Source organism: Hemitrygon akajei, chromosome 6, assembly GCF_048418815.1.
Source record: "Hemitrygon akajei chromosome 6, sHemAka1.3, whole genome shotgun sequence".
Classification (NCBI taxonomy): Eukaryota; Metazoa; Chordata; class Chondrichthyes; order Myliobatiformes; family Dasyatidae; genus Hemitrygon; species Hemitrygon akajei.
Genome location: NC_133129.1, coordinates 146097118 through 146123575, shown reverse-complemented (window position 1 = coordinate 146123575; position 26458 = coordinate 146097118). Strand labels below are relative to the sequence as shown.

The window sequence follows — 26458 nt, the reverse complement described above, 5'->3', positions numbered from 1 at the left end:
TTGCTGAACCAGCATGATATCTTAAAGCATGTTGTGAACAATAACACTAAATCCCGCTGTATTTTGCGCTTCTGCAAACTTACTGCATTTAGATAATAAAGTCTGCCTTTAGACACACTTCCCCTCATTAAAACCCATTTGCCAGGCTTATGCTCACTCACTCTATACATTGGACAGTGCACATAGTCTCATCAAAACATGCCCTTCTACCAGTTTTCATGCTATTAGCATACTAATGGATACTTTACATTCTGTCCTATCTTCCAATACATTTTTATATTTTTCCGATATGTTCTCCAACTCATAAAAGAAACCAGTCTTATTCCAGAGAAACACTGTCTTCGAACATTTCAAAAGATTCAACTTCCAAAAGGATTCCCACAAAATGGTTTCCCAATATACACTATGGCTCTAATATTTGGAGTAGAACATGACAGAATTGCTACAAAGCAACAGAACTAGCTTAAAAATGATTCTTGTCATATTTTTACAGTGAAGTTTCCATTGACACACAGTATGCCAACTATCAAAGCAACCAAGTCATGCAGCTCTGAACACCTTTCCTAGTTTAAAATTTCATTTAAAAATTAAACAAGTGAGACTGATAGCAATCCTTTGTTTGGCTTGACTGTTATACAATTGGTTTCTCAATTTCCCTCGTGACTACAAGATGGAGTTCCATCCTAACAATTAATGCTTCACATCAGCAACTATTCCACTCCATCATCATCATTTTCTTCTGGCCACCTGAATTACTATTAACACAAGTCAGATCAAATTATAAACAAACATGTAGCAATTGTGAGAGTAAATCATATTTTAAAATCTGCATCAATATTTTCCTGGTGCTTTCAGTTTCCTACTCAATAAATTCATATCATATTATGGCTAAAAGTAGGTCATTTCTCTGGGTGTGCCAATGCCAACTGGAAAAAATTATTAAATTAGAAATATAAGAGATGCTGCAGATGGTGCATATATAGAGCAAGACACACAAAATGCTGGAGGAACTCAGCAAGTCAGACAGCATCTAAGGAGAGGAATACTGGGAAGAAAGGGGCTAAAAGTAAGAATAAGAACATGAGTGGAGAAGTAAAAGCCGGCAGGTTATAGGTGAGATCGGGTGGGTGGTGGGGAGGAGAGATAAAGTTAGAAGCTGGGAGTTGATTGGGAGGAGAGGCCAGTGGACCATGGAAGACTAGAAAGGAAGTAGGCAGAAGGCAGAAGCCACTAAATTATTTCTATTTCCAACTGTATGTCTGTGTAGATTCTAACACATTCAGAACTTTACCAGCCATTTTTTGGATGTAGTGGGGATTTCAATTGCTCACCTTTTAGACTGCAAGTTCCAGACACTTTGGGTGAGAGAAAAATTCTAATTTTCCCTCCAATCTAGCCACCTGTTACCTTAAGTTCCTGGTCAGTGATCATTCCGGTAAGAGAAAAAGGTCCTCTTTACTCACTTTTTTGGGATTTCTCATTATAGTTCCTCCCAGGTCACCACAAGTTTCTGTTCCTGAGAATTGTTCATAACTTAAATCATTCACAAATTGGAAATGGGAGCATGAACTGAGCTTTCACATGGTAGAAGAAGCCTGCTGCCCTGCAGCAGCAGTAAATTCATCCCACCAGGCTTGAAATGCTGCCGGTGTGTTTGTAGGCCTGTACTTTTACTCCCTCAACTTCTCTGGTTCCAACTGGCAGGTGCATATACCGATATTTTTAACCACTCCCTCTCCTAGTGCAGAGTGCCCTCCTGCTTCAAAACATCCACCATTGTTCCTGTTTCTAAAAAGACCAAGGTAACATGTCTGAATGACTGGCATCCTGTCACACTCACCTCAATAATGAGCAAATGCTTTGAGAGACTGGTAGAAGACTATGCCTGCAGCTTGCTGCCACCCACACCGGACCCCATACAACCTGCCTACTGACACAACCAATCAGCAGATGATGCAATAGCCACAGCTCTACATACCATCCTTACACACCTGGAGAACAGGGATGCTTACGTGAGAATGCTGTTCTTGGACTACAGTTCCCTCCAGGCTTGTCAAGAAGCTCAGAGACCTCAGCCTTCACCCTACCTTGCGCAGCTAAATCCTGGACTTCCTGTCGGATCGCCAGCAGTTCATAAGAGTGGGCTCCCTCACCTCTGCCCTCCGACCCTCAACACAGGAGCGCCTCAGGGCTGTGTCCTAAGCCCCCTCCTTCACTCTCTGTATACCCATGACTGTGTTGCCACTCACAGCTCCAATCTACTAATTAAATTTGCTGATGATACTACATTAATTGGCCTTATCTCAAATAATAACAAGGCAGCCTACAGAGAAGAAGTCATCACCCTTACACAGCGCTGTCAAGAAAACAACCTCTCCCTCAGTCACATAAACAAAGGAGCTGGCTGTGAACTACAGGAGGAATAGAGACAGGCTAACCCCTATTGACATCAATGGTTCTGGGGTGGAGAGTGTGAACAGCTTTAAGTTCCTCGGCATACACATCACCAAGGATCTCACGTGGTCTGTACATACCGGCTGTGTGGTGTAAAAAGCACAACAGCGCCTCTTTCACCTCGCACGGCTGAAGAAGCTTGCCATGAGTCCCCAAATCCTAAGAAGTTTCTACAGGGGCACAATTGAGAGCATCCTGACTGGCTGCATCACTGTCTGGTATGGGAACTGTACTTCCCTCAATCGCAGGACTCTGCAGAGAGTAGTGTGGACAGTCCAGCGCATCTGTAGATGTGAACGTTCTACTGTTCAGCACATCTACAGCAACAGGTGCATAAAAAGGACCCCAAAGGATCATTGGGAACCCGAGACATCCCAAACACAAACTGTTCCAGCCACTACCATCTGGGCAATGGTATCGCAGCATTAAAATCAGGACCAACAGGCTCCGGGACAGCTTCTTCCACCAGGCCATCAGACTGATCAATTCACGCTGATACTGATGTATTTCAATGCTATATTGACTGTCTTGTTATACATACTATTTATTACAAGTTACTATAAATTGCGCATTCAGATGGAGAAGTAACAAAGATTTTTACTCCTCATGTATGTGAAGGATGTAAAAAAAAATCAATTCAATTCAATGAATACAGCTCCTGATTTTCTCCACACCAGACAATATCTTTGCAAATCTTTTCAAAGTACTTTTAGATGCTACCACATTGTTCCTGAAATGCAGTTAACAGAACTATGCTCTCGGTGTGTTAGACCCACTTCTGGCATAACCTCCCAGATATTACATTATGTATTTCTACCAATAAAGGAAAATTATCTCATATGCCTTTTAAACACTTCGTCACGTTCAGATATCTATGGAAATCCACTGCTATATCCAAATGATCCTGTGCACTTCACAGTATCTCTTATCATTGGAATGTTAATTATCAAAATGCATCTTCCCACTACTTGCCCCTTCTGAACACAGCAGAGAGCTTTCAAATTGTTTGGGTGATCTGTGAACAATCCATCCAATTCCAATATCAATAATGATTAATCTTAACAACACACACACTCACAGACACAAAATGCTGGAGGAACTCAGTAGGTCAGGCAGCATTGAGAGAAAAGAGTAAACAGTCAACATTTTGGACCAAAACCCTTCATCAGGACTCATGAATGTGATGCTTGTATTTCCAGCATCTACAGATTTTCTTGTGTTTATGATTAATCTTAATTATTTACCAATAGAGTCACACTTTCTCCTACTCTCTGGCTATCAGCTCTCTTACAATGTTTCTGGCCACTGTAAAAATTAAATGACAGTGGAAAATTACTTTCTAAACCAGATCTATAAATAAAACTATATTACACTGCATTAAATCACCTATAAATCCTGATTTCAGAATCCTATTTCTGCCTTGGTTCTCATACACAAAACAGATCTAGTGTCCAAGACCGACTTGTGTAAGGCATCTAATCTTCAATTGACAAGACTGAAACGGCCTTAAAATTTGAACTTCAGCAAATGATTGAAGGAGGACGGACTTCAGACTGCACCCTTGTAGGCATGCAGCAGAATCTTGGCTCACGTGTAACAGTAAAGGCATTGGCATATTGACAACAAAGGGATCATCCTGTTTGTGAACGACAGCTCTACAATTATGAAACCACCATCACACGCTCAAGGTACTGCTTTATCAAACCCAGTATCTTGATGGCCTTTTGCCCAAAGACCAGAAGGTATAGGAGTGGAAGTAGGCCATGCTGTAATAGTGCTGCACTAAACGCTACGCTACTTTGGCGGTCACTACGTCCACACTTCTCGCTGACTCAATAAAGTGAAAACATAAACATAGACCCCCACCACTCCAGATTCTCTCTTTTCCCCCCGCCCATCCGGCAGAAGATACAAAAGGCTGAAAGCATGTATCACTAGGCTCGAGGGCAGGATGACTTCACAATCTAATTTGTTGTGACTTGTGTTTACCTGCTCTCCGCGTACCTTGTACTCTTATTGTTCTACCCTACATAGATTTAAGTAATTTGAAAAATCATACACAGTACTGTGGCACAATATACACCTTTGTGAATGAGGAGGGTGGAGCACTGCAGAGGGGAGTGGGACAGGTGACAGAGAAAGAGTGCCAAGGGTGGGGTTGGTGCAGGTGCTGACGCACCAGCCGAGGTTATTTGATTCTAAACAATTAGTTTATTGATCATTACAGATTGTCTCTCTGGTGGCCCCACTCCCTCTCCTCTTCCTTTGCTGTTTCCAACCGTGATTCCCTTCTCTCTGCCCCGTTCCCACTCTCCGTCCACAATACAGACCCATATCAGAATCAACACCACCAAGCAGCCTCTCACTCTCTGGCCCCAGAGAAAAGTGACAGCATTCGCATGATCTCTCTCTCTCTCCCCCTTGATGCTGTCGAAGGATTTGGGTCTTGGGCAAAGTTTAATCAATGCAGTTTGTGGATTGGAGTCAGTAGTTCACGTTATGAAGCTTTTCTAGTTTTCCTGTTTCCAGTCTCTCTCTGTTTTTTGTTGCTCTTTTGGGCAATTTCAAATCAGGGCAGCCTGCAGATAATGAACACCAAGCTGAACTGAATACAGTATACCTGGATTCTTTCAATTTTGTGCCATTTGATTTTTTTTGCATGCGCGTGTCTGCGTGGTTGATATTTTTCTTTGAACAGGCTCCATGGTTTTCTTTGTTTCATGACTGTGAGGAAGATGAATCTCAGGGTTGTATACTGCATACATACTTAAATAATAAATGTACTTCAAACCTTTGAAAAAATCTTATACACATACACACACACACACACACACACACACACACACACACACACACACACACACACACACACACACACACACACACACACACACACACACACACACACACACACACACACACACACACACACACACACACACCTCAGACTTATGCATAGGACTCTAATCTACAAGAGCGGTTATTACACAAAGATAGAATAACTCAAACACTATAATATTTGGTTTGTATACCAGCCATGCTATCTTGGCATAAAGCAGAGAAACTGGTACAAAGAGCACTTGGCCCCCTTTCTCTGCACAGTAGTGGTCTGTGAGCTGGAGATGTCAATATCTAGCCTCAGTTTGTCTTGGTGTTTCACATTCAGTCAAGCGTGCTGACATTTTGTCAGCTCAATTTGGATTTTATGTAAATCAAGAAGTGCAAATTATGGAGATCTCCACTGAACAGCTTTGCTGAAAACATTTGTTAAAGGGCACTGAATATTCTCAGCTACAAGAAAGATAGAGTATGTTCTTTAAAACATTGCAACCCACTGTAATTATTAGTCACTGTAATTAATGCTGTTACTTTATTACTTTTTGATGCAGCCACGAGGGGGTCATAAAAAACTGACACAAGCAGCTGTTCAATTATTATCAGAAGGCTGACAGGCCTCTGTGCTATAAATTTATAATAATGTTACATCACGCAGCAAAATATTCAAACTACACATACAAACAAGCTGGATGAACTCAGTGGATTTCAATGGATGCTGCTCGACCTGCTGAGTTCATCCAGCTTGTTTGCATGTGTTGATTTGACCACAGCATCTGCAGTATACTTTGTGTTTAAAATATTCAAACATTCTGCTGCTACTATTTTTAAAATCTAAAATACAAAAACTGCAATTGCACTCGTCACATGATATTATCGCTAGAGTTCACAATCAAAAACAAAACTACAGCACTATTAGCATTAGAAAAATGGTAAAATTTCTTTCCACAATATTTTATATGCTTTCCAGTTTGTGGCATTGTAGACTAACAAGCAACAAAGCAAAAACTTGCTGAACCACAACCATGATACTGATGGCCAGGACAGAAGATATAGCTCAGGAACCAGCAGATCAAATGGTTTGTGCTATGTCTGCTATGAAATCAAAGAGGATTGCTAAAGCCAAAAAATTTAAACAACATTCAGCATCAAAAATCAGGTCAAGTTTTCCTTCCAACTAAGGAAATGTTTAACTTATGAAACTCTAATTCTTAACAGATATTGTAACTAAATGTAGTGATAAAATAAATTCCAAGTCTAGATCTAGAAATAAACAGAAAAAAATACAGAAATCGTACATGAGATTGGTTAAAAAGTAAAAGTGAAGAATTGTAACGTTTGGGAAACTATTGCTCTGTTGATAAATTCACTGCCATATTTCTTTCAATCTACCGCACCCCCCCCCCCCACCAATAAACAGTAACTGAATTTGTAAAGGAGTCATAAAAAATCCTTACAAACATGTGCAGCATTTTATAACCTCATGTTTAGATATTCTGATACATGAGAAATTGCCCTTAAGACACACCCCTGGAGAGCTTTGTCCAACTAAAATGTTCTACATGTGTCTTAAAAGAGATTGCTTATGCCAGTGTAGTTCTTATTTATGGGAGGGGTGGGGGAGTGGAAAGAGGTGGATGACATACGCAGTGAAACCTCCAGTTGAACTGAGACTAAGGTTCTCATGTCATGCAAGTATCAAAGGTCAACAATCATAAAGCAATGAAGCCCATCAATAAAATCATAATCCCTGTTGCACACCGGTGTGTACTAAAAGTATGAAAGAATCGATTATTAAAACAACTATGAGCTGAGGAAGTTTTAAATATACAACTGCATCTAAAAAGTGTGCTAAAATTAATAATTTCATTTCATTTTAAGATATTACCTAAGATGTATTTAAGGAGTCATGAACAACAAGCTAACTCTGGGAGTGTTATTTTCAGTAAGTGAATCACTAGGTCCATCAGTTAAACATATTTTTTCAACTGAAAAAAAAATCATTGTAGGGAAAATCAAAACAAAAAGAATACCAGTTAGTCCAAATTACATGTATAATAAAATGCCAAAGATGTATATTTTCTAGTCAAAATTATCCCGATCCCCAAAGCAATATGCCTAATTATGTTGAAGTAAAATGAATACAGTCATTTACCACTGATGCAGAATCAATACAAGGACTACACATGATATGGAGTAAAATGAAAATACAATCTACTTTTAAAACCTAAATAAAATTATTTCTGTAATTAATGCAAAAGTGGGCCTGATATTAATTCACTAAATTTAAAGGCCAAAGGTTCACTTAAGTTCACGAAATTTAAGTTCCTAAAATGTTTAATCGATAAAATATAATTCAAAACATAATTGGGATCACTAAAGTAAAACAGTAATTTAAAAACTGCTCACAATCTACATTTAATCTGCTGTATTATATTGGCCTGGATTTTTCGTTCAATATAAAAGTGAGGTTAATGGCATTCACTACTATTTATGTGAAAATAGCACAATAACTTCAGAAAAGGGTCAGAAGAGCAATTACACAGCAAGATCTACAATTGCTATCTGAGTTGGGAAGCTCTATGATTAATTATACACTCTTCCTTGCCAGTTCACCATTGAAATGTTTTGACTTTTATCAAGTAAATGTGAACTTAGCCTGCCAAAAAATATACAGTATGCAGTCCATTCCAATCTAAATTATCACATAATGACTACTTCAAGCATTTGCTTTGGCTGTAAATGCTAAATATAAATGACAAAAGTCTTGTTTCATTAGGTTGTAATTGAAAATACAAATGATAAAATTTTAAAAAACGTGGTTTATCTTGTTTAGTTCATTCAGTATTTACCCCATAACTACCCACCACCCCTCAAAACATTTAAACCTTCCTTTAAAGTATGTTTGATTTGACACTGAAGGAACACATTTTAACCTTCTTTCTCACATCTTGAGTATTAACTTCACATTCTTTCAGTTTTAATATTTAAGATGCACAGATCATTTGGGTTCTGCTGGAACAAAAAATACCTCTAAGGGCATCTTAAATATGAGAAAATTACTTTGAAGTAGTATTAACAAGCAAAACAAAATAGTTGCTGAATCCCATGTGATATTGAGATTGGAGACCAAATTCTTGGTTAAAAACTGGTTTAAGACTATTATAATCAGAAGCAAGAGTAAGCCATTTGGTCCCTCATTACTTCTCTGCTAACCGGTATCATCGTGGCTGCTTTACCTCACTAACCTGAGGTAAAGCAGGAACTTCTTTTCCTGCAGTAACCTGAGAGCACTTGATTTTCGTAATATCTCAAAACTGCCTGAAATGTACTCAATAAATGTGACATAACCCTCCAAGTAGTAAATAATCCTAAAGATTCACAGAGAAGAAGTCTTTCCTCTGTACCGACTGGCTAACCTTTTACTTTGAAATTACCATCTGTAGTTCCAGATACTCCGTCTCAAGCTTACATTGACCCTGCATTGCATTGCCAAACCCTTAACAAATTTAAATGTGTCATTTCTTCCAAACTTACAAGACTGCAGACCACTTTGCTTTATCTCTCCTTGTACAACAAACCCACTGTACCAGTAATCCAGTTTAGTGAATGAGCGTTACACTGCTGTAATCCAGATGAGGTCACAACAGGGCTTTCTATAACTGCAGCAAGACATGTCCACTATTGTACTCCTCCAACAAAAAAAACAACATAATATCTGACTTCCCAAATGCTTGCTGAACCTTTCCGAGCCTCATGTCCCAGGTTACCTTCTCTCAGAATTATCATCTTTCAACTTCTTATTCCTCCCTGGCTCAGACAGCATCATCATTGTACTAAGGAAAATGAAGAACACAACTATTTCTTATGTTATTGAAGTTCCATTTTTCACATCTAGAGTTAAAAGTTTTCATGCAAAAAATGAGCTAGTTAAGTTGATTTCATACTTCCATGTTTAAATTCTGGGTACATATGATAAATTGTAGAGGTGCAGCACGTGATTTGCAGTCATGAACTCCTTGCAGTCACTGCCCTCTGCTTTGAGTACAGGACTGGTTTACTGCTTCTGAAGTTGATAAATGTGCAGTACTCACCAAAAAGTGATGAGCACTGCACAATGTGACTTGAGTTTTACACATACCATATCAAAATCACTAAACAATTTTTTTCTTAGTTGACAATAATGGGCATATTTTACTATCAGATCATTTTATACTACCCCAGCTTTCTGACACGCTAATCTTTCAGTCCATCTATCCCTTTTGTGAATCTGCTGATTCATGTTAGAATATGACTCAAATGATACTGAGAATTCTTACCCTTGATCTGTGAACTTTGAAACAAAGTGTCAGCAAGTAACAGGGATTGGGAGAGATGTTCAGATTTCATTCAATGTCCACCTATGAGCACTTCTCAGCATGTCATCAGACCTATATGTATGCATTCAACTACTCATTTAAACATTTGGTAATAATATTATTGATATGGTTCAGCATGTTGGTATAGATCAGTTATAATAATGCCTTCATTAGCAGTGAGGGCATGCTAATAGATTGCTATTTAGCACCTATCTAAGATAAGAAAAAGAGATGCACATATATTATTAGCAAATTAAAATCTGATCTGAGATGAATTGATAAGAGCCTCAGAAATCATGATTATTTTCTTCAATGCTAATTCAGAAATCAGAAAATACATTGTGTTATACAGATAGGAGACTGAACAATGCAACACAAAAGTCAGGAAGTTCCGTTCCAAAGCACACTTTAATATACTTAATTAAGTGGCCACTGAGTATATGTTTGTTGTCTTCTGCTGCTGTAGCCCATCCACTTCAAGATTTGATGTGCTGTGCATTCAGGGATGCTCTTCTGCACAGCACTGTTGTAACATGCGATCATTTGAGTCACTCCCACCTTCTTGTCAGCTTGAACCAGTCTGGCCATTCTCTTCCGATCTTTCTCATTATAAAGGGTTCTTGCCCAAAGAACTGCCACCCATTGGATGGTGTTTGTTTCTTGCATCATACTCTGCAAACTGTAGAGACTGGTGCATGAAAATCCCAGGAAATCAGCACCTTCTGAGATACTCAAACTGCCCTGTCTGGTATCACCAATCATTCCATGGTCAAAGTAACTTAGATCACATATATACACTAGTATCTATTAGATATACATACATACATATATAGTAGATTCCGGTTAATTGGGCCATTGGTTAATCAGAGAAGCTGCTTATTTGGGACAACTCTTAAAGAACAAAAACTGAGGAAATCGCCATTCTTCCCTTCATTTATTTGGGGCACTATGCTGCTTAATTAGGGCAAGAGATTTTGCCAGATGACTTCTAACTAGTGCCAGTTGAGTGTACTTGTATGGCCATTAGACACAACACCATCCTTAGAGTGAACTAGTTTATTATTAACTTATTTTGTATGTACTGATTTTTCATATATTCTGCAGTGGAGGAACATAATACACGATAGAACAACCAAAATTGTGGCTTAATGAGGGAAAGGCAGAGAAGTGGTATGGAAGTGAGAGAGAAAGATTACTGTAGCTGTCACATGGAAAGAATAAAATCATATCATTCTTGATGGAGCAAGTAGACCATTGGGGCAATATCAGTTAGGAAAACCTAAATACTGATATACAGAGTGGGAGTGTTGGAACCCCAAGTTACTGGAAAGTAAATAAAACTGGGATGAAGAATGTTTAAAATGAAATCATTCGAAGTACTTGATATTTCCTTCTATTCCCAGAAAAAATATGGAATTATTTCCTGAGAGAAAAATGAGGTTGGTTCTATTAAATTCATAGGCTTTTGGTTCAGAAGCTTCTAATTCCTGCAACGTAATATACTTAATTTATTTAGTTCTTGCTATGTATCCTGTGCTCTATAGTTTCTCATTGAACCACCAGTGGTTCTCAGGGGGAACCACTGGGCATAGTATCAATTTCAATGGGCATAAGTGGTCAGTGTAAGAAGAAATATGATATATGAAAATGTAATGTTGAGTGTGAAAGAGCACTGGATACCTGGTACTTTAAAAAAAAACAAAATTACATAGTTGCAATATGTCAGGGACACCAAGAAGGAGATTAAATATACAGGTGTCCCCGCTTTACAAATGTTCACTTTACGCCATTTCACTTTTACAAAAGACCTACATTAGTAACCTGTTTTTGCATTACAAAGAAGATTTTCCCTTTTTAGAAAATTTTTCCCATATAAATTAATGGTTCTTCGCTTTACACCATTTCGGCCTCAGAAAGGTTTCATGGGAATGCTCTACCTTTGTAAAAGGGGGAGGCCACCTGTATCTTGTACAGGATATAGATTAGATCAGTAATCTACTAATTTAGCAAAAGCTTGGATGCAAAGGTCTGGAAATGAGGACACCAATCCCATTTTGCAGGAACAGAACTGGTGCCCAGACATTCCAAGTCAGGATGCAAAATGCATACACCTATTAGATGTAGAGAACACTTTTACAGACATAGCGGTAAAGGCAGCAAAAGAGGTGGTCTATTACAGGCATCAATTGTCTGTGCAATACCACATTAGCAGGAAGAAGCTGCACGACTTCAAGGCCCAATTTGCAATATTTGGTAACTCTGCATTGGCATTGCCAATTGGCTTGGTTTATAAACTTCAGGCAGCAGCACCACAATACTTTTGGCTGGCTAAGTTAAGGTAGAACCTAGTACCATTCTGCGTTTTAAAATGATTCCAAAGACCATGAATTAATTTCTGATCAGCTTCATTAGTCATTTCTTCTCTCTGCCTTAAATACCGTTATCACTCCTTCCCAACAAACTCTTGTGTTGCTCCTCCATTCTGAGGCCTACCCATGGTCCACTGTTTACAATAAAGTAACGCACAAATGAAGTGCTCCCATCACTGATTTAGCTGGAAACATCCAGCTGTATTGCAAGCCCCAAAGTCAGGGATGTCCCCAGCCTACCAGAACCATCACAGAAACAGAAGTCCTTCTGTTCCGCTGATAATAATATACCAATTTCCAAGTGAAGGCTTTCAATGCTTCATTTTCACACCATCTATGTAAATCTTGTGTGATGTGGACAATTTCCCGGCATTTTGAGTTTACGCTGATGTTGGTGGTTCAGGGTTCAACTTTAAGTTTACGTCAAAGAACAAAGATCAGGTCTAAAATCTCATCATTAATAGAATCAGAATCAGGTTTAATATCACTGGCATTCTGCATGTCATGAAATTTGTTGTTTTGCAGCAGCAGTACATAATAATAAAAAACATAAATTACAATAAGTACATATAAAATCAATTAAATTGGTACAAAAAGAGAGGGGAATAAAGTGAGGTACTGTACATGGATTCATTGTCTATTTAGAAATCTGATGGCGGAGGGGAAGAAGCTGATCCTAAAATGTTGAGCGTGCGTCTTCAGGCTCCTATTCTTCCTCCTCGACAGTAGCAATAAGAAGAGGGCATGTCCTGTGTGATGGGGGCTTTAATAATAGATGCAGCCTTTTTGAGGCATCACCTTTTGAAGGTGCTCTGGATGCTGGCGAGGTCAGTGCCCACAATGGAACTGGCCAAGTTTACAACTTTCGGCAGCTTTCTTCCAGTTCTGTGCAATGGCCCCTCCATACGACTACAAAAAAATCAAGCTTGGCATCTAAATTAAATGTAATGTTTTCCCTACCCATTTCTGTGCATGTCTGCATCTTATACAAATAATTTGAGATAGGGTTTTCCAACATGAAGATTGGAAGTTATTAGTTATTGACATAAAATACAAGTGCCAGATATGGATGTAAAGTAAAAACATGTTAATATTGGCCTTGGCATTTTATCCTGACATTAGTTTCTGCTATGTGTTAACCAGATGGACATATGAAGAATAATTACATTTATAAGGTATTACAATAATTACTTTCAGAAGAATCATAGATACCCATTTACCAATGAAAATTACATAAATAGTATGCCTGACCAATGCTGTGCAATTCCAACAATACTTGGCACATAACAGCTACAAAGGTTAAATAATTTCTTTATACTTTGTATTTTCACCTTCGTGAACAAATAGCATTAACTTTGACTACATAACACAAACTATTTTCCCACTTCAGTTAATTAATTCATCACACTTCTGGGGTCAAATTTTGCTCCTAGCCGCAATCACTGAACAACTTAATAAAAACTGTCAACTGTTACCAATAAAAAGCGAATTGAAAAATAATAAACAACTGCAATAAAATCCCATTTAAGATCTGTTTATTTCAGGAACTCAGTCTGAACACATTTATCTGGATTTATGTGCATACTGAAATTATCATTTTCATTATTGTGAAGTTTCAAAGGGGGAATTCTTAATCTGCATAACTTGCTTTCAAAGAAAACGATTTTGTGGCTATTTCTCAACTAGGTGTTATTTAAAATTCCATAAATTTCGAGTGAGTGCATTTTCTTTTGTACGCTACTTCAAGTTAAGCGTTTCCAAAGAGCGAGTCCTTTTAAGAATTTCATTTCGGTGTGATGTAAGTCAGAACCGACAAACCTGTGTCTGAAAGCCATGTACTCGACTCTCCCACCCCTGTTTGCAAGAGATTTTGGAACACTACACCCCAGAGGATTCGCGGCACTAGATTCACCCTCCGAAGGTTATGAAATCGCGTCCTTTTCTTCCCCCCCCCCATCGATGGCGCAGAACGACCAGGGTAAGTGAGTTCCTTCCTGGACGGAGCAACTGTTCCCGAACACACGAAATATTTCTGAAACTAAACTATAAATATAGCCATTTAAAGGCGTCTCACTTTAATCGCAGGATTCAGATACTGTGTTGGCAACAGTTACTGGAAATTAAAGACTATTCTGAAAGGAACATTCAATGCCCTTCCCCCATCTGTTACTGATACTGCTGGGTCCATAGTCTCTCACGACCAAACCTTCTTAACTCTTTTGCTAGCGAAAAACAACAAATAGTTCACTGTTGTTTAAAGTTAGTGCGAACATACTGATAAATTGAATTGTGTGCAGTTGGTTTCTCTTTGCCCTTACCTTGTGCCTGAATTCCCTGGCTACCTTTTTCTCCATTGTAGCAGCCTGGATACGATGGAAACAGGGAATGACCGCCCCCTTTTCCTCTGAACCCTCTGGGAGTGGAAAGGCCACACGGCTTCCAGTTATCAGTGTACGGAACTAGAAAAGAAATAGAGAGCTTAAAATGTCATATGTGGCTTCGCGCAGTGTAATTTGTGTGTGCTTTTGACGTACTATTGCAGTTTCAACACTTGGATTTTGTATTAAAATTATCATTCATCTGTGTATGTTTATTTAGAAGATAAATTAATAGACATCTCTGCCATTTCGGAAACAAATTAAGTGGATGGAAAAATATCGTTAATATTTTGAGTGGTTTTTTTTCTCCCTCAGTTTTTTTTCCCCCCCAAGCCAAAACTAACCTTAAATGGCAGTGTGTTTTGCATAATTATCAACTTAGAGAAACAGGAAGCAACCTGGATGTTTGCACTTGTCTGTGGATATAAAATCCAGTTCCAGGTACCCACTGAAGAAAATACACTTAAAAGCAATTTAGCATATGATTAAATAAATCATGAAAAAATCTGACCAGCCCTACAGTGGCGTATCATTCTCCTTTATCTTTAAATTTCAACAAGATTTTGCCATTGCTTTGGTGGATGGTATTTAATCCTGATAAATATGGAAAACTGAAGGAATATTGTGGAAAAGTCAAGCTTTGATGTACAAGTCTAGTTATTCCTGAAGGTGCTACACAAGGTAGGTAAGGCGGGGAAGAAAATATATGGGCTACTTCTCATCAATAGCTAGAGTAAGGAAATTATGAGACAATTATATCACATTGTTTGGGTAACTGCTAGTATATTGTGTGTCTTCCTGGTTAACACATTATAGGAAAAATATGATTGTGCTAGAGAGGATGAGAACAAATTCGCTTGTATTTTGTCAGGGATGGAGAAGTTCAAAGGTCAGAATGGATGAGCTGGATTTTCCTTGGAGCTGAGAGGAAGATCATCACAATCAGAATCAGGATTAATATCACCAGCATATGTCGTGAAATTCACTGTCTTTGCAGCAGCAATACAATGAAATACATAATAATAGAAAAAAACCTGAATTGCAGTAAGTAAAATTAAATGTCTATTCAGAAATGAGATGGCAGAGGGGAAGGAACTGTCCCTGAATCATTGTGTGTGCCTTCAGATTCCTGTACCTCCTTTCTGATGGTAGCAATGAGAAGAGGACATGTCCTGGGTGACGGGGGTCCTTAATGATAGATGCCACCTTTATGAGGCATTGCTCCTTGAAGATGTATTGGGTGCTACAGAGGCTAGAGCTCATGATGGAGCTGACTGAGTTTATAACTTTCTGCCACTTATTTCAATCCTGTGCAGTCCCCCCCCCCCCCCCCCACATACCAGTCAGTCGTACAGCCAGTTTGGAAACTCTCCATGCTTCATCAGTTGAAATTTGCAAGCATCTTAGCAGATAAACCAAATCTCCTCAAATTCCTAATGAGATATAGCCACTATCATTCCTTCTTTATAGCTGCATCAATACGTTGAGTTCAGGATAGATCCTCAGAGATGTTGACACCCAGGAACTTGAAAATGCTCACCCTTTCCACTTCTGATTCCTCTATGAGGACTGGTGTGTGTTGCCTCATCTTACCCTTTCTTTGGTCCTACTGACCTTGAGGGCAATGTTGTTGCTGCGACACTATTCAACCAGTTGATACATCTCGCTCCTATACTCATGTGGCATCTCAACCACTCCATTTACCTATCCTATTACCTCCCATAATGTAGACTCGCATCATCCACATCCCGCTGATCTTCACTTATTAACCTTGCATTTATTGTCTATTGTGCTTGCTCTGTCCAAAAGCTTCTCCAAACTTAGGTTTATTTACATGTTCTTTACACATATACACATTTATTGGCATCTTCTTAGTGCCTAGAAAGTTGCTTCGTCCCCTTGATCCATAACATTATTTCCCATAGGGCTAGGCAGTGAGAGAAGTATTGTGTGCAGAAACTAAAACGATGGAGATTTTTACAACATCACTTATCCTCAATGTACATACGTCGAATTTCCAGAAGTGCAAAATGATGAACAGGAAGATGTCTCAGAAAGTGCTCCAGATATTAAAATAGTTAGATGCACTGTACTTAAGTTAAACAACCTCTGCAGCTACTACGGAAGCAATTATGTAGCTGTCAATAGTTTGGGACATCCTAACAACATCAAAGGCATTCTCCAAATGAGTGCCTTCTTCAGTAATTATGTAAACATTCTGCACGTGTTCAAAGTTGCTATGTGCATAGTGAAGAAAGAGACATAAGGTAGGTGATGTTTGGATGAAAATATTAGAAATAATCTTGGGCACTGGATTAATAGAAATTATGAAGCACTGCTAGAAGAAAAAAGTGCAGAAGATCTGTGTACAATCCAAACCCAGTGACTGGATGTCCAGGAATTTAAACTTGCAAGTCTAAGTTTGTGGATGGGAATTTCTGGTACATATTACTTACATGCCATGCACATATGTGAGTTTTTAATGAGAATAGTTATTGGTAGGATTTGGGATGAGGAAAGGCCCATGGGAGGGTGTAGAAGGGGAGAAGCTGCATCTATATTAGCAGCTCCTCTAAACACTCTCGTATTTAAAAGCAGTCAGTACTTTTGTATTGCAGTTTTGCTTTTTAATCACACCATTTGTTCAGAAATTAGTGTATTTTGAATAGTTACTCTACAAAATTTAACTTGTGTAATAATATCTATTTTGCATATAAAATATACGGTAACTTATTACATAGCATATATGGTAAAACTGATTTTATGCATGTGTAAAAACAATGTTTTATTTATTAAATTTATGACCAATTGTTATGAACTCCACATTGCCATCTGGTGGAAGAACAATTGCAATGGCTTGTTCAATAGTCGCTTGAAGTACCATGTGATTAAGCCACAAAATAAATGTTTTAAATTAAGATACTTTTATTGTGCAAGAATAAAACTCAAGTAATATCTAGCAAAATATGTAGAAGATATTTTAAGGGATAATTTCAACCATTTTTTTAAATCAAGGCAATTGTCAAAGAAATACTGTCAATGTGCTGCAGGCTTGCAGTAGACATTGAGCACCACAGTATGGAGAGAGGAATGCTAGGCAGGTTTAAAGTACACTAAATGGCTGAGGAAAGGAGTTAGATTGAAGAAAAAAAAACATTTTGATTGGCTCTTGAAATTTGACAGAATCCAGTTTGAGTAAATTAGTTCTTGCTGTAAAGCAGGGGTGTCAAACTCATTTTAGGTCACGGGCCAGATTGAGCAAAATGCAGCTTCATGCGGGCCGGATCAGTCGGACGCGTGCGAACGCAGCTTTCGTTGCCTCCGTTTTTTCAGCCTGCTCTCATGTGTCTCAGTCTCTGCTATAACTACAAAGTGTTTCACTTTACAAATTCCGTTTCTTTTGAAGAAGACTGCCGAATAAACACTAAAAACCCTGAAAACCTGGTACCTGAATAAACTCAGCATTAGCCATATCATACGCCATAGGTGCTTCGATTACTGGGGCCAGCTTTAATAGTAATTAGATATTATCTAGCGGGCCAAAGATAATTCCACAGTGGGCCGGATTTGGCCCGCAGGCCTTGAGTTTGACATATATGCTGTAAAGTGTGAGGTGAAGCGAACAGCAGACTTTCTAGTCATTCTCGTGGTACTGTTATCCAGTTAATATCAACTTTAAAAATTGACATTTCACTGCATGTCTTTCAATAGGAATCCATTTTCCAGCTCATGGAGCAATCTCATAAAACTGTTTATTTTCCTCTAACATATTTTTATGTTAACACCTCCCTGGTCATCATACTAGGGTTGATTGGATGTAGCCGGTTAACCTAATGGCCCACATTTCTTTGAGATATGGGTACATTTGGAGCAGCCAGAAGAAATACACAAGGTCGTAAAGAGATCTGACAAGCCCCACATGAATAATGCTGGAGGGCAGAATTAAGCTTGCTCTCTGAGGCTGGAGCTGTTCAAGAAGTTGACCTTGCTACAGATGAAAGAAACAGGCCAAACTATATGTCTTTTATGCCTTGGAAAAGGGGAAGTATATCACCAGTTCAGAATCCTCGTTAACAGCTCATCAGTGAGTTGTTCGAGAATCAGTTGCAGCCAGCTTTACATCTGTAAATACTTTTTCAGAAGATAAAAGAGCAGGTTAAATTTTAGAGTTATATCAAACATATACACACTTGATGGATAATAATTAAAACTTTAATGAAGGACATATATTTCCTTGATTTAATTTAATATTATAATTGTATTTAATGATGTGAATATTACTTACATTTCTTGCATCACATATTGATGTATTCATCACAGGAATGCAAGAAGTGTTTTCCTCCAGTCTCTTTCCTTCTGTTAAACAAAGTTTTGTTAATTAAAAAATTGGTTAACTATGCAAAAAAAAATATTATTGAGGACATGGTTTGCAGAGTCCTTGAAAGTGAGTCAATCGGTTGTGAAATCAAGTCAGTGTTGAGGTGAGTGAAATTATCCATGCTGGTTCAGGAGCCTGATGATTGAAGGGTAATAACTGTTCCCAAACACAGTCGTATGGAACCTAAGGCTCCTGAACCTCCTTCCCTTTTGCTGTAGTGAGAAAAGACCATAGCTTGGAAAGTAGTGACCCTGATGATACATGAAGTTTTCTTATGGTAATGCTCCTTGTAGATGTGCTCAACGGTGGGGAGGGTTTTTCCTGTGTTCCACTAGGCTTTACCATTCCAGGACATTGGTGATTCCATGCCAGGCTATGATACTCTCCACTCTGCAGCTATAGAAGTTTGACGAAGTTTAAGATGACATGTCAATTCTATGTTAGCTTTTAAGAAAGTAGAGGTGCTTCCATGCCTTCTTTGTAATAGCGATTACTTGCTAGTCCCGGGGCAGATTCTCTGATATGATAACACCAAGGAATTTAAATTTACTGACACTCTCTACCTTCAATCTCCTTATGAGAACTGGCTCATGACCTTCTGGTTTCCTCTTCCTGTAATCAATAACACTGGACAGCAATTATTTTTTGAATGTGTTGCTTCCTCTGAATCATTTTGTGATTGTGATAGACCACTTGAAGCTGAACACAGGCTACCTGTATCACATAGAAATTCAGAGAAACAAGAAAATAACATTTATTGAATATATTGTGTTTAATTGCATAATAGTGCTAACGCTTTGCAATAGTTCAACTAAGCTAAAAAGTTCTTGTTGATAATTTTCATTTGTACTCAGTGTCCGAGGCTTATGGCTTAAGTATTCAGCAATAATCAGCCAGCATTGATGGATTCCAGCGGCTCTGATACTGTTTCTCCATGACCGCAATGTTCTGTTGAAATCTTTGACTATGGTCGTCAAGGTTTAGATTTGCAGTAAGGAAGTCTAAATGGGAATGCAGAAAATGAATCTTTTGTGACATGTTGCACTTCATGGTTTTGAATGCTTGAAGCATGTTCTCAACCAGCAGAACATAGTTTGCTGCTCTGTAGTTGCCAAGAAAGATTTCAACAACATCCTTGACTGCCTTCCATACGATTTTCTCTGGTCCCACTAGAAGCCCTTCAAATTGCCTGTCATTGATTACCTGTCTGATTTGTGGATCAACAAAAATGCCTTCCTTAATCTTAGCATCAGTTATTCTGGGAAACATCTGTCACAAATATTGGAATCCTTCACCTTCCTTGTTTCATCACTTTAACAAAATTTTTCATCAGCCCCAGTACTGTAATATATGAAGAGGAGATAAAAAAATCTTTGTTGGGTTTACAAGTGGCTAATGTGCCACACTTTTCTTCCCTGGAACCGACTGAGTGGCCAATCCTTCTGAATGTAATGAGATTCTTTAGCATGGCTGACCCATTCGCAAATGAAACAACAGTACTTGGTGTATCTAAGTTGCCTTCCTAGCAGCAGCGCTACTACTTTCAGATCATCACAGATGTTTCAGTTGTAGTTGCTGTGCTGTATATGTTTCAACAAGACTTCCAGATTTCAGTAGTGTGCCAGTGCAGAAACACAGATCAACCTGACCAAAGAATTGCATCAAATCTTCTTGGCGGCTGTGAAAGGCAGAAAATTTTTTGCCCGGTAACAGCAGATTCCATTCCATTGAATCTGCTTCAATCATTCCAGATTCTGTTCCATTGAACAGAATAATTCTGCTTTTGCCTCTGACAAACCCAAATTTCTGACCAGGTCATTTAACTTAGATTGAGTTATCAGTTGAGGCTCACTTGACATGAAGGGTTCAAAATCTGTATCTGTATCAGTGTTGTTTTCCATTTCTGGCTAATGCATCATTGCATCTTTGTCTGCCTCCTCTAGACTCCACGTCTCTGGTGGCTTCGGTACTGGAAGTGTATCGTTGCACGGCACAGGTGTCATGGCTGAAGGGAGATTTTAGCAGAGAAACAGACACACTGATCAGACAGAAGTGGCAGTACGTCATATGATCTTTTTGTCCTCACCATACAGTTGGGACAGAAAATGGCACTGACTTCCGAGTACCTCTGAGCCGAGCTCTAAGATCAACAGCACATATTACGCAAAAAATGTGAGGAGCCCAAGCTTTGTCTTGGTTGTCAATTTTGCACCCAATGTAGAACTCATAGGCTTTCTTATTAAGAGGAGTAATGCTCTGTCTTTGAGATTTAAGCATATATTCATCACAAATATAACATAAAGTATCGCAGCTGTTGCAACATTGGTGAAATATTTTGCTATCACAAATACACCTGAAAATACAATTACATTATTATAATTAGTGCACACAATATACCTTATGCATAGAGCATGCCTGGACAGCTGAGAAAACTTTTCAGTTTACATTGTGGACAAAAGTTTAACTGACTTGAATTATGAATTTAAGTAACAGATTTAGGCAATTTCAAAAACATGATGTGTGATAGGAAACTTCTGTGGTGATTTTCATGATCAGCAGCCCAAAACCAATAAGATACACCCAAATGTATTCAGGAAGCAAAATCATTGTTGTTAAGTGTAATCAGCTCTTTAGTTTTGCTGACTTTGAGTGAGAGGTTGTTGTTGTGGTACCAATCAACCAGATTTTCATTCTCCCTGATATATGCAAATTCATAACAACTACAACACTAGTGTTGTCAGCAAATGTTAGTATGGCATTGGAGCTGTACTTTGCCTCATTGTCATAAATATAAAGCGAGTAGAGCAGGGGACGAAGCACACTGCCATGTGGTGCACCTGTGCTTATGATGATTAAAAGGTCCATATCATAGCAAACTTTTCACTAAACTGAAATGTAGTAGGCTATCAATATTTTTCTCCTTTCAACATGAGGGACAAGACAAACCAATTTAATTTTGTCTAGTTTGTCAGTTGGAACTATGAAATTTTCTAAGATTATCTTCTGAGCCAGTAAACTTCTCAAGTTACTTTTAATAGTAAACTCATAACTGCATGTTATAACACTGCTTTTGCCTTTTATACCAACACTGACTATTGTTATCATTAATTGCATTTTTAAAAGGATTTCTGGAAAAAGTAATTAAAAAATACTTGGACTTCTTTTGTTCATTGGAACCAATACAATGACATTTTGTTGTCTTTCACAAAGAATATCATATAATACAAATTGTACAGCAGATTTGTTACCATTATCAGAAAATGAAAATTGATACTGATCACATCCATTTGGCTTGCACAAATGACAGAACTTTCATGGCTGACAATTTCATAAGATAACTTACATTTAAAGTTACTTGTAAAATGGTTAAAGTAGGGTGAATATCTCTAGACACTTCATTTGCCCTAATTAATAGATTTTTATTAATCATGCTGTAGCTTTGCATTATTGATCAGATAAAGCAGTAATTTTATTAAAGTGTGCTTAGCATCATTAAGGAATCCATATAATCGTTGTATTTTGCATGCAAACAATGAATAACAGGATAGTCACTAGTAGTTAGCACAACGCTTTACAGCAGCCGTATTCAAATCCCACCACTGTCTCCAAGGATTTTGTACAGTTTGCCAGTGGCTGCCTGGGTTTCCTCTGGGCGCTTCAATTTCCTCCCACATTCCAAAGACATGCTGTTAGGATTGGGGTTGGTAGTTGTGGGCATGGTATGTTGGCGCTGGAAGTGTGGCGACACTTGAAAGTTGCCCAGCAGAATCCTTGACTCAAACAGATTGTATGCTTCAATGTACTTGTGTCAATGAATTCCACCAGACACTTTGAAATCTTGATGCTACTGTTAAGTCTGAAATTAACGTCTCTACTACTGAGGCTCCCTTTTTCCACCTTTATAATATTTGTTGACTGTGCCACTATCTTAAGTGATCTGGTATTGGAAACCAATTGGTTAGTTCCTGACTTGGACTGTTTAAAAAAAAACCTTGGCTGAGCCCCGTTTTGAGCTTCCATAAAACTGAAGTCATCCAACACTGTAATAACCTGGACCATTCCATTCGTCCATCTTTCCTGTGCTTGCATATAACAAAGAAGGAAATCATCAGCAAGGTTGATGAGAGAATTGAAGGAATTTTTGCTGCAGTGTGGACCTCTGGAATGGAATAATTGGGACTAATTAAATATTTCTGCCCTATATACTTTGGGTGTAATAGAACAGTTTGCATTAATGTCAATATAAACTTTAAATATTTGTTGTTAGTTCTGTAGACTTAAATAGTGAATCATAAGTTTAGATAGTAATAGAAATATTTTTCACTCTAAATCTAAAGTATGGTAGTTATCCAGTATTTTTTCTTGGAAAAAATAATTTTCATGAGGGGTCAACAGCTTCTGTATATATGAAAGCTATCTTAAGAGTGATAGAACAATTCTGGGCGAAGTTAGAAACAAATTCGATGCACATCAGCTATGGTAGGGTTTGTAGGCCATTACTTCCTTCAAGGCAAAACTTATCGTCATAAATGGCTGTGATGCTTCACTGTCCAATGAACTGAATGCCTTTTATGCACACTTTGAAAGGGAGAATAAAACTATAGTTGTGTGAATCCCTCCAGCATCTGATGACCTAGTGATATTGGTCTCAGAGGCCAACAAAAGTTGTCAGAACCTCTTTCAAGAGTGTGAACTCTGCAAGTTGTCACCTAGCAGGGCTCTGAAAAGCAGCTGTCTGAAGGACATCTCCAAGCTCTCGGGGGTTTCATCGAACTAGTGACCAAGAAGAGCAGAGTGAGCTGCCTCGATGATATTATCCAGTAGCACTCACGTCTACAGTACTTTGATAGGTTGGTTATGTCTAGAGTTAACACCTGCCTGAGCAAAGACCTGCAACTTGCCTACTGCCACAGTAGGTCTACAGCAGATGCAATGTCACTCCACATGGCTGTGACCACCTGGACAACCACATCATCTATGTCAGGTTGCTGTTTATTGATTGCAACTCAGCAATTAACACCATCACCCCCCTCCCATACTAATCAACAATCTTCAAAACATAGGTCTCTTTACCTCCTTCAGCAAATAGATTCTTGACATCCTCATGCATATGACAATCTTTATATTGATATAAAATAACTGCTTTCACAGCTTATAGGTACCAATTTAGTAGCAATTTACAGTATTTGTGAAACCATGATAGCTGATCAGTGGTATATTTCAATGCACTATTCGTGACATTTTTCACCAATGATACCTATACCTATATCTTGCAGTGGTATCTACATCTACCACTATCAGTCCAGGTTGGAAATAATATCCCTTCTTTACTTTCAATTAGCACAGGCACACGTCAAGGATGCATGCTTAACCCACTGCTCTACTCTCTCTATGCTCATGACTGTCGTGATGGAAGGTCTTGTGCTGAAACTTCGACTGTTTATTCATTTCCATATATGCTGCTTGACGTGCTGAGTTCCTTCAGCATTTTGTGTGTGTTACTCTGCCTTTCTAGCATCCGCAGGGTCTGTTGTATTAGTGGGACAGATCAACTGGTTGACTGATGTTATAACAACCTTACACTCATTGTCAGTCAGCAAACATGCTAGTTCTCATGAGGGGTCAGCAGCTTCAAGATCCTGGGTGTAAACATCACTGAAGATCTAACCTGGGCCCAATATATTAATGCAATTACGAAGAAGGCACAACAGCAGCTATCTTTCAATAGGAGTGTGTGGAGATTTGGTATGTCACCAAAGATTCTAACAAATTTCTACAGATGTACTGTGGAGAGCGTTCTAACTGGTTGCATCACCACCTGGTATGGATGCGCTAGTGCACAGGATCTGAAAGAGCTGCAGAGGACTGTAAACTTAGCCAGCTCCATTATAGTCACCAGCCTCTTCACCATCAAGAACATCTCCAACAGGTAATGCTTCAGGAAGGCCGCATCCACATTAAGAACCATCCAAGGCATGCCCTCTTCTCATTGCTGCCATCAGGGATGAGGTACAGGAAACTAAAGACACACATTCAATGTTTTAGGAACAGCTTCTTCCCCTCTGCCAACAGGTTTCTGACAGACAATGAAGACTACTCAGCTTTTGCACTACTTTTTTATTTTTTATATTTCTTATTATAACTTTGAGTTTTTTAGTGTACTGTGCTGTACTGCTGCCACAAAACAACAAATTTTATGACTTATGTCAGTGATAGTAAAGCTGATTCTGATTAGAAAGTACCTGACAACTCATCTGTTCACAAATATAAGATAAAATTATATGCTAAGCATCACCTTATCCCTTTCTACTTAATTTATCCGTAAATTCTTCAACTGATGCAAACATTTGGGAAAACGTTGTTACTTTATGCTGAATTTTAGCTTTGCATTGAATTTTAGCTTATGATAGAAAAGAAGATTCACTGTCACTCCATAATGTTACATGGCAGACAATTTAAACTTTCTGAATGGCTGCAAGCAGGGTTGGGCACATTAATCTGGTGCTGCCAGGAGAAAGACACTGCATGTTGTGGAGTGTGTCTGCCACCCACTTTAACCTAGCTACTGTATGAGCATGGATCCATTACATAGGTATGTCCCAAACAATTAAGTTTAGTGAGCTTTTGTTACTGTGCCAATTTATCATCCACTATTTGAAGTCAGCATATGTATGAAATTTGGTGGATTCTGGAGTTCACTGTGCAACAGAGGAAAAGAAATCTGACTGCTGATGAAGGCTGCCCCTTGGGTCTAGTTGTTATGGTCTGGTTCGGAGCCCGCATTCCGGGTCTTCATCCAGTCCGCGGACTCCGGGTCTCCTTTCACCTTTGAGCCAAGTAGTCACACCTGTGGATCATCGTGGCTTGTTTGGACTCAAGGAGGCGCACCTGATGCCCATCGGCTGGCGGTGTATATAGGGGGCTCTGGGACTGAGTGGAGTTGGGGGTTGTCCTGCTTATCCTGTTCCTCCGGTTGCCCTGGCTTGGAGTTCCCCTTGTTAAAGATTGTAAGTCTGTAAGTCTGGCAGTCACCCTGGACCTAGTTCCCTTCCTATCCCTTGCCTCTGTCGGGCAAGCCTGGCCGGACTGCCGTTGCCCTGCGGGGGACTCTGCCCCTTTCCAACCCTCGCTGCTGACGGGTTGTGCCCTGCAACCTACCCAGGTGCCCCACGACCTGCTCAGGCTCCCGAGTTCCTGCCTGGGAGGTCCGAGCCCTGCCTAGGAGTTATGCGGCCTGCCCAGTGAAGTCCTAGACACTGCCTGAATTCCAAGATCCTTCCTTGCCTGAATTCCAAGATCCTGCCTTGCCTGAACTCCGGGATCCTCCTTGCCTGCCCGAACTCTTAAGACTCTCTCGGAACCCCAGCATCACCTTGAACGTCATGTCCCTCATGCACACCATGATCTCCACATCTTGGCTCTCGTTTTGTTGTTCCCGTCCTGCCCCTAGTACTTCAGTGCCTGCGTCCTGCGCTTGGGTCCAGCCTCCTGTCCCCTTATGACACTAGTGTCTCTTTGCTCTGTCATTCTAAAGGGTGCAAGAAACTATGGGTAATTAACTTTACCCACTGAGAGAAAGAAGGAACTAAAGGAAAGTTTGGTTCCAGAGAGCCACCAAAGAGAGTAAACAATGGCTGGCGTAGCAGTTAGTGTAATAGCTTTATAGCACCGGCAATGACCAATTAT

General features: G+C 39.1%; 1 protein-coding gene across 2 annotated transcripts in view; it reads right to left on the bottom strand.

The window, feature by feature from the left end:
• ush1c (Usher syndrome 1C) overlaps positions 1-14445 on the bottom strand; it is a 191396-nt gene extending 176951 nt beyond the window's left edge. For both annotated transcript variants that reach the window (XM_073049471.1, XM_073049472.1), the window contains exon 1: positions 14335-14445. In XM_073049471.1, coding sequence (XP_072905572.1) covers positions 14335-14370 — 36 coding nt within the window. In that variant the 5' untranslated portion in view covers positions 14371-14445. The remainder of the gene's footprint in view (positions 1-14334) is intronic.
• Between the last annotated feature and the right edge of the window lie 12013 nt (positions 14446-26458).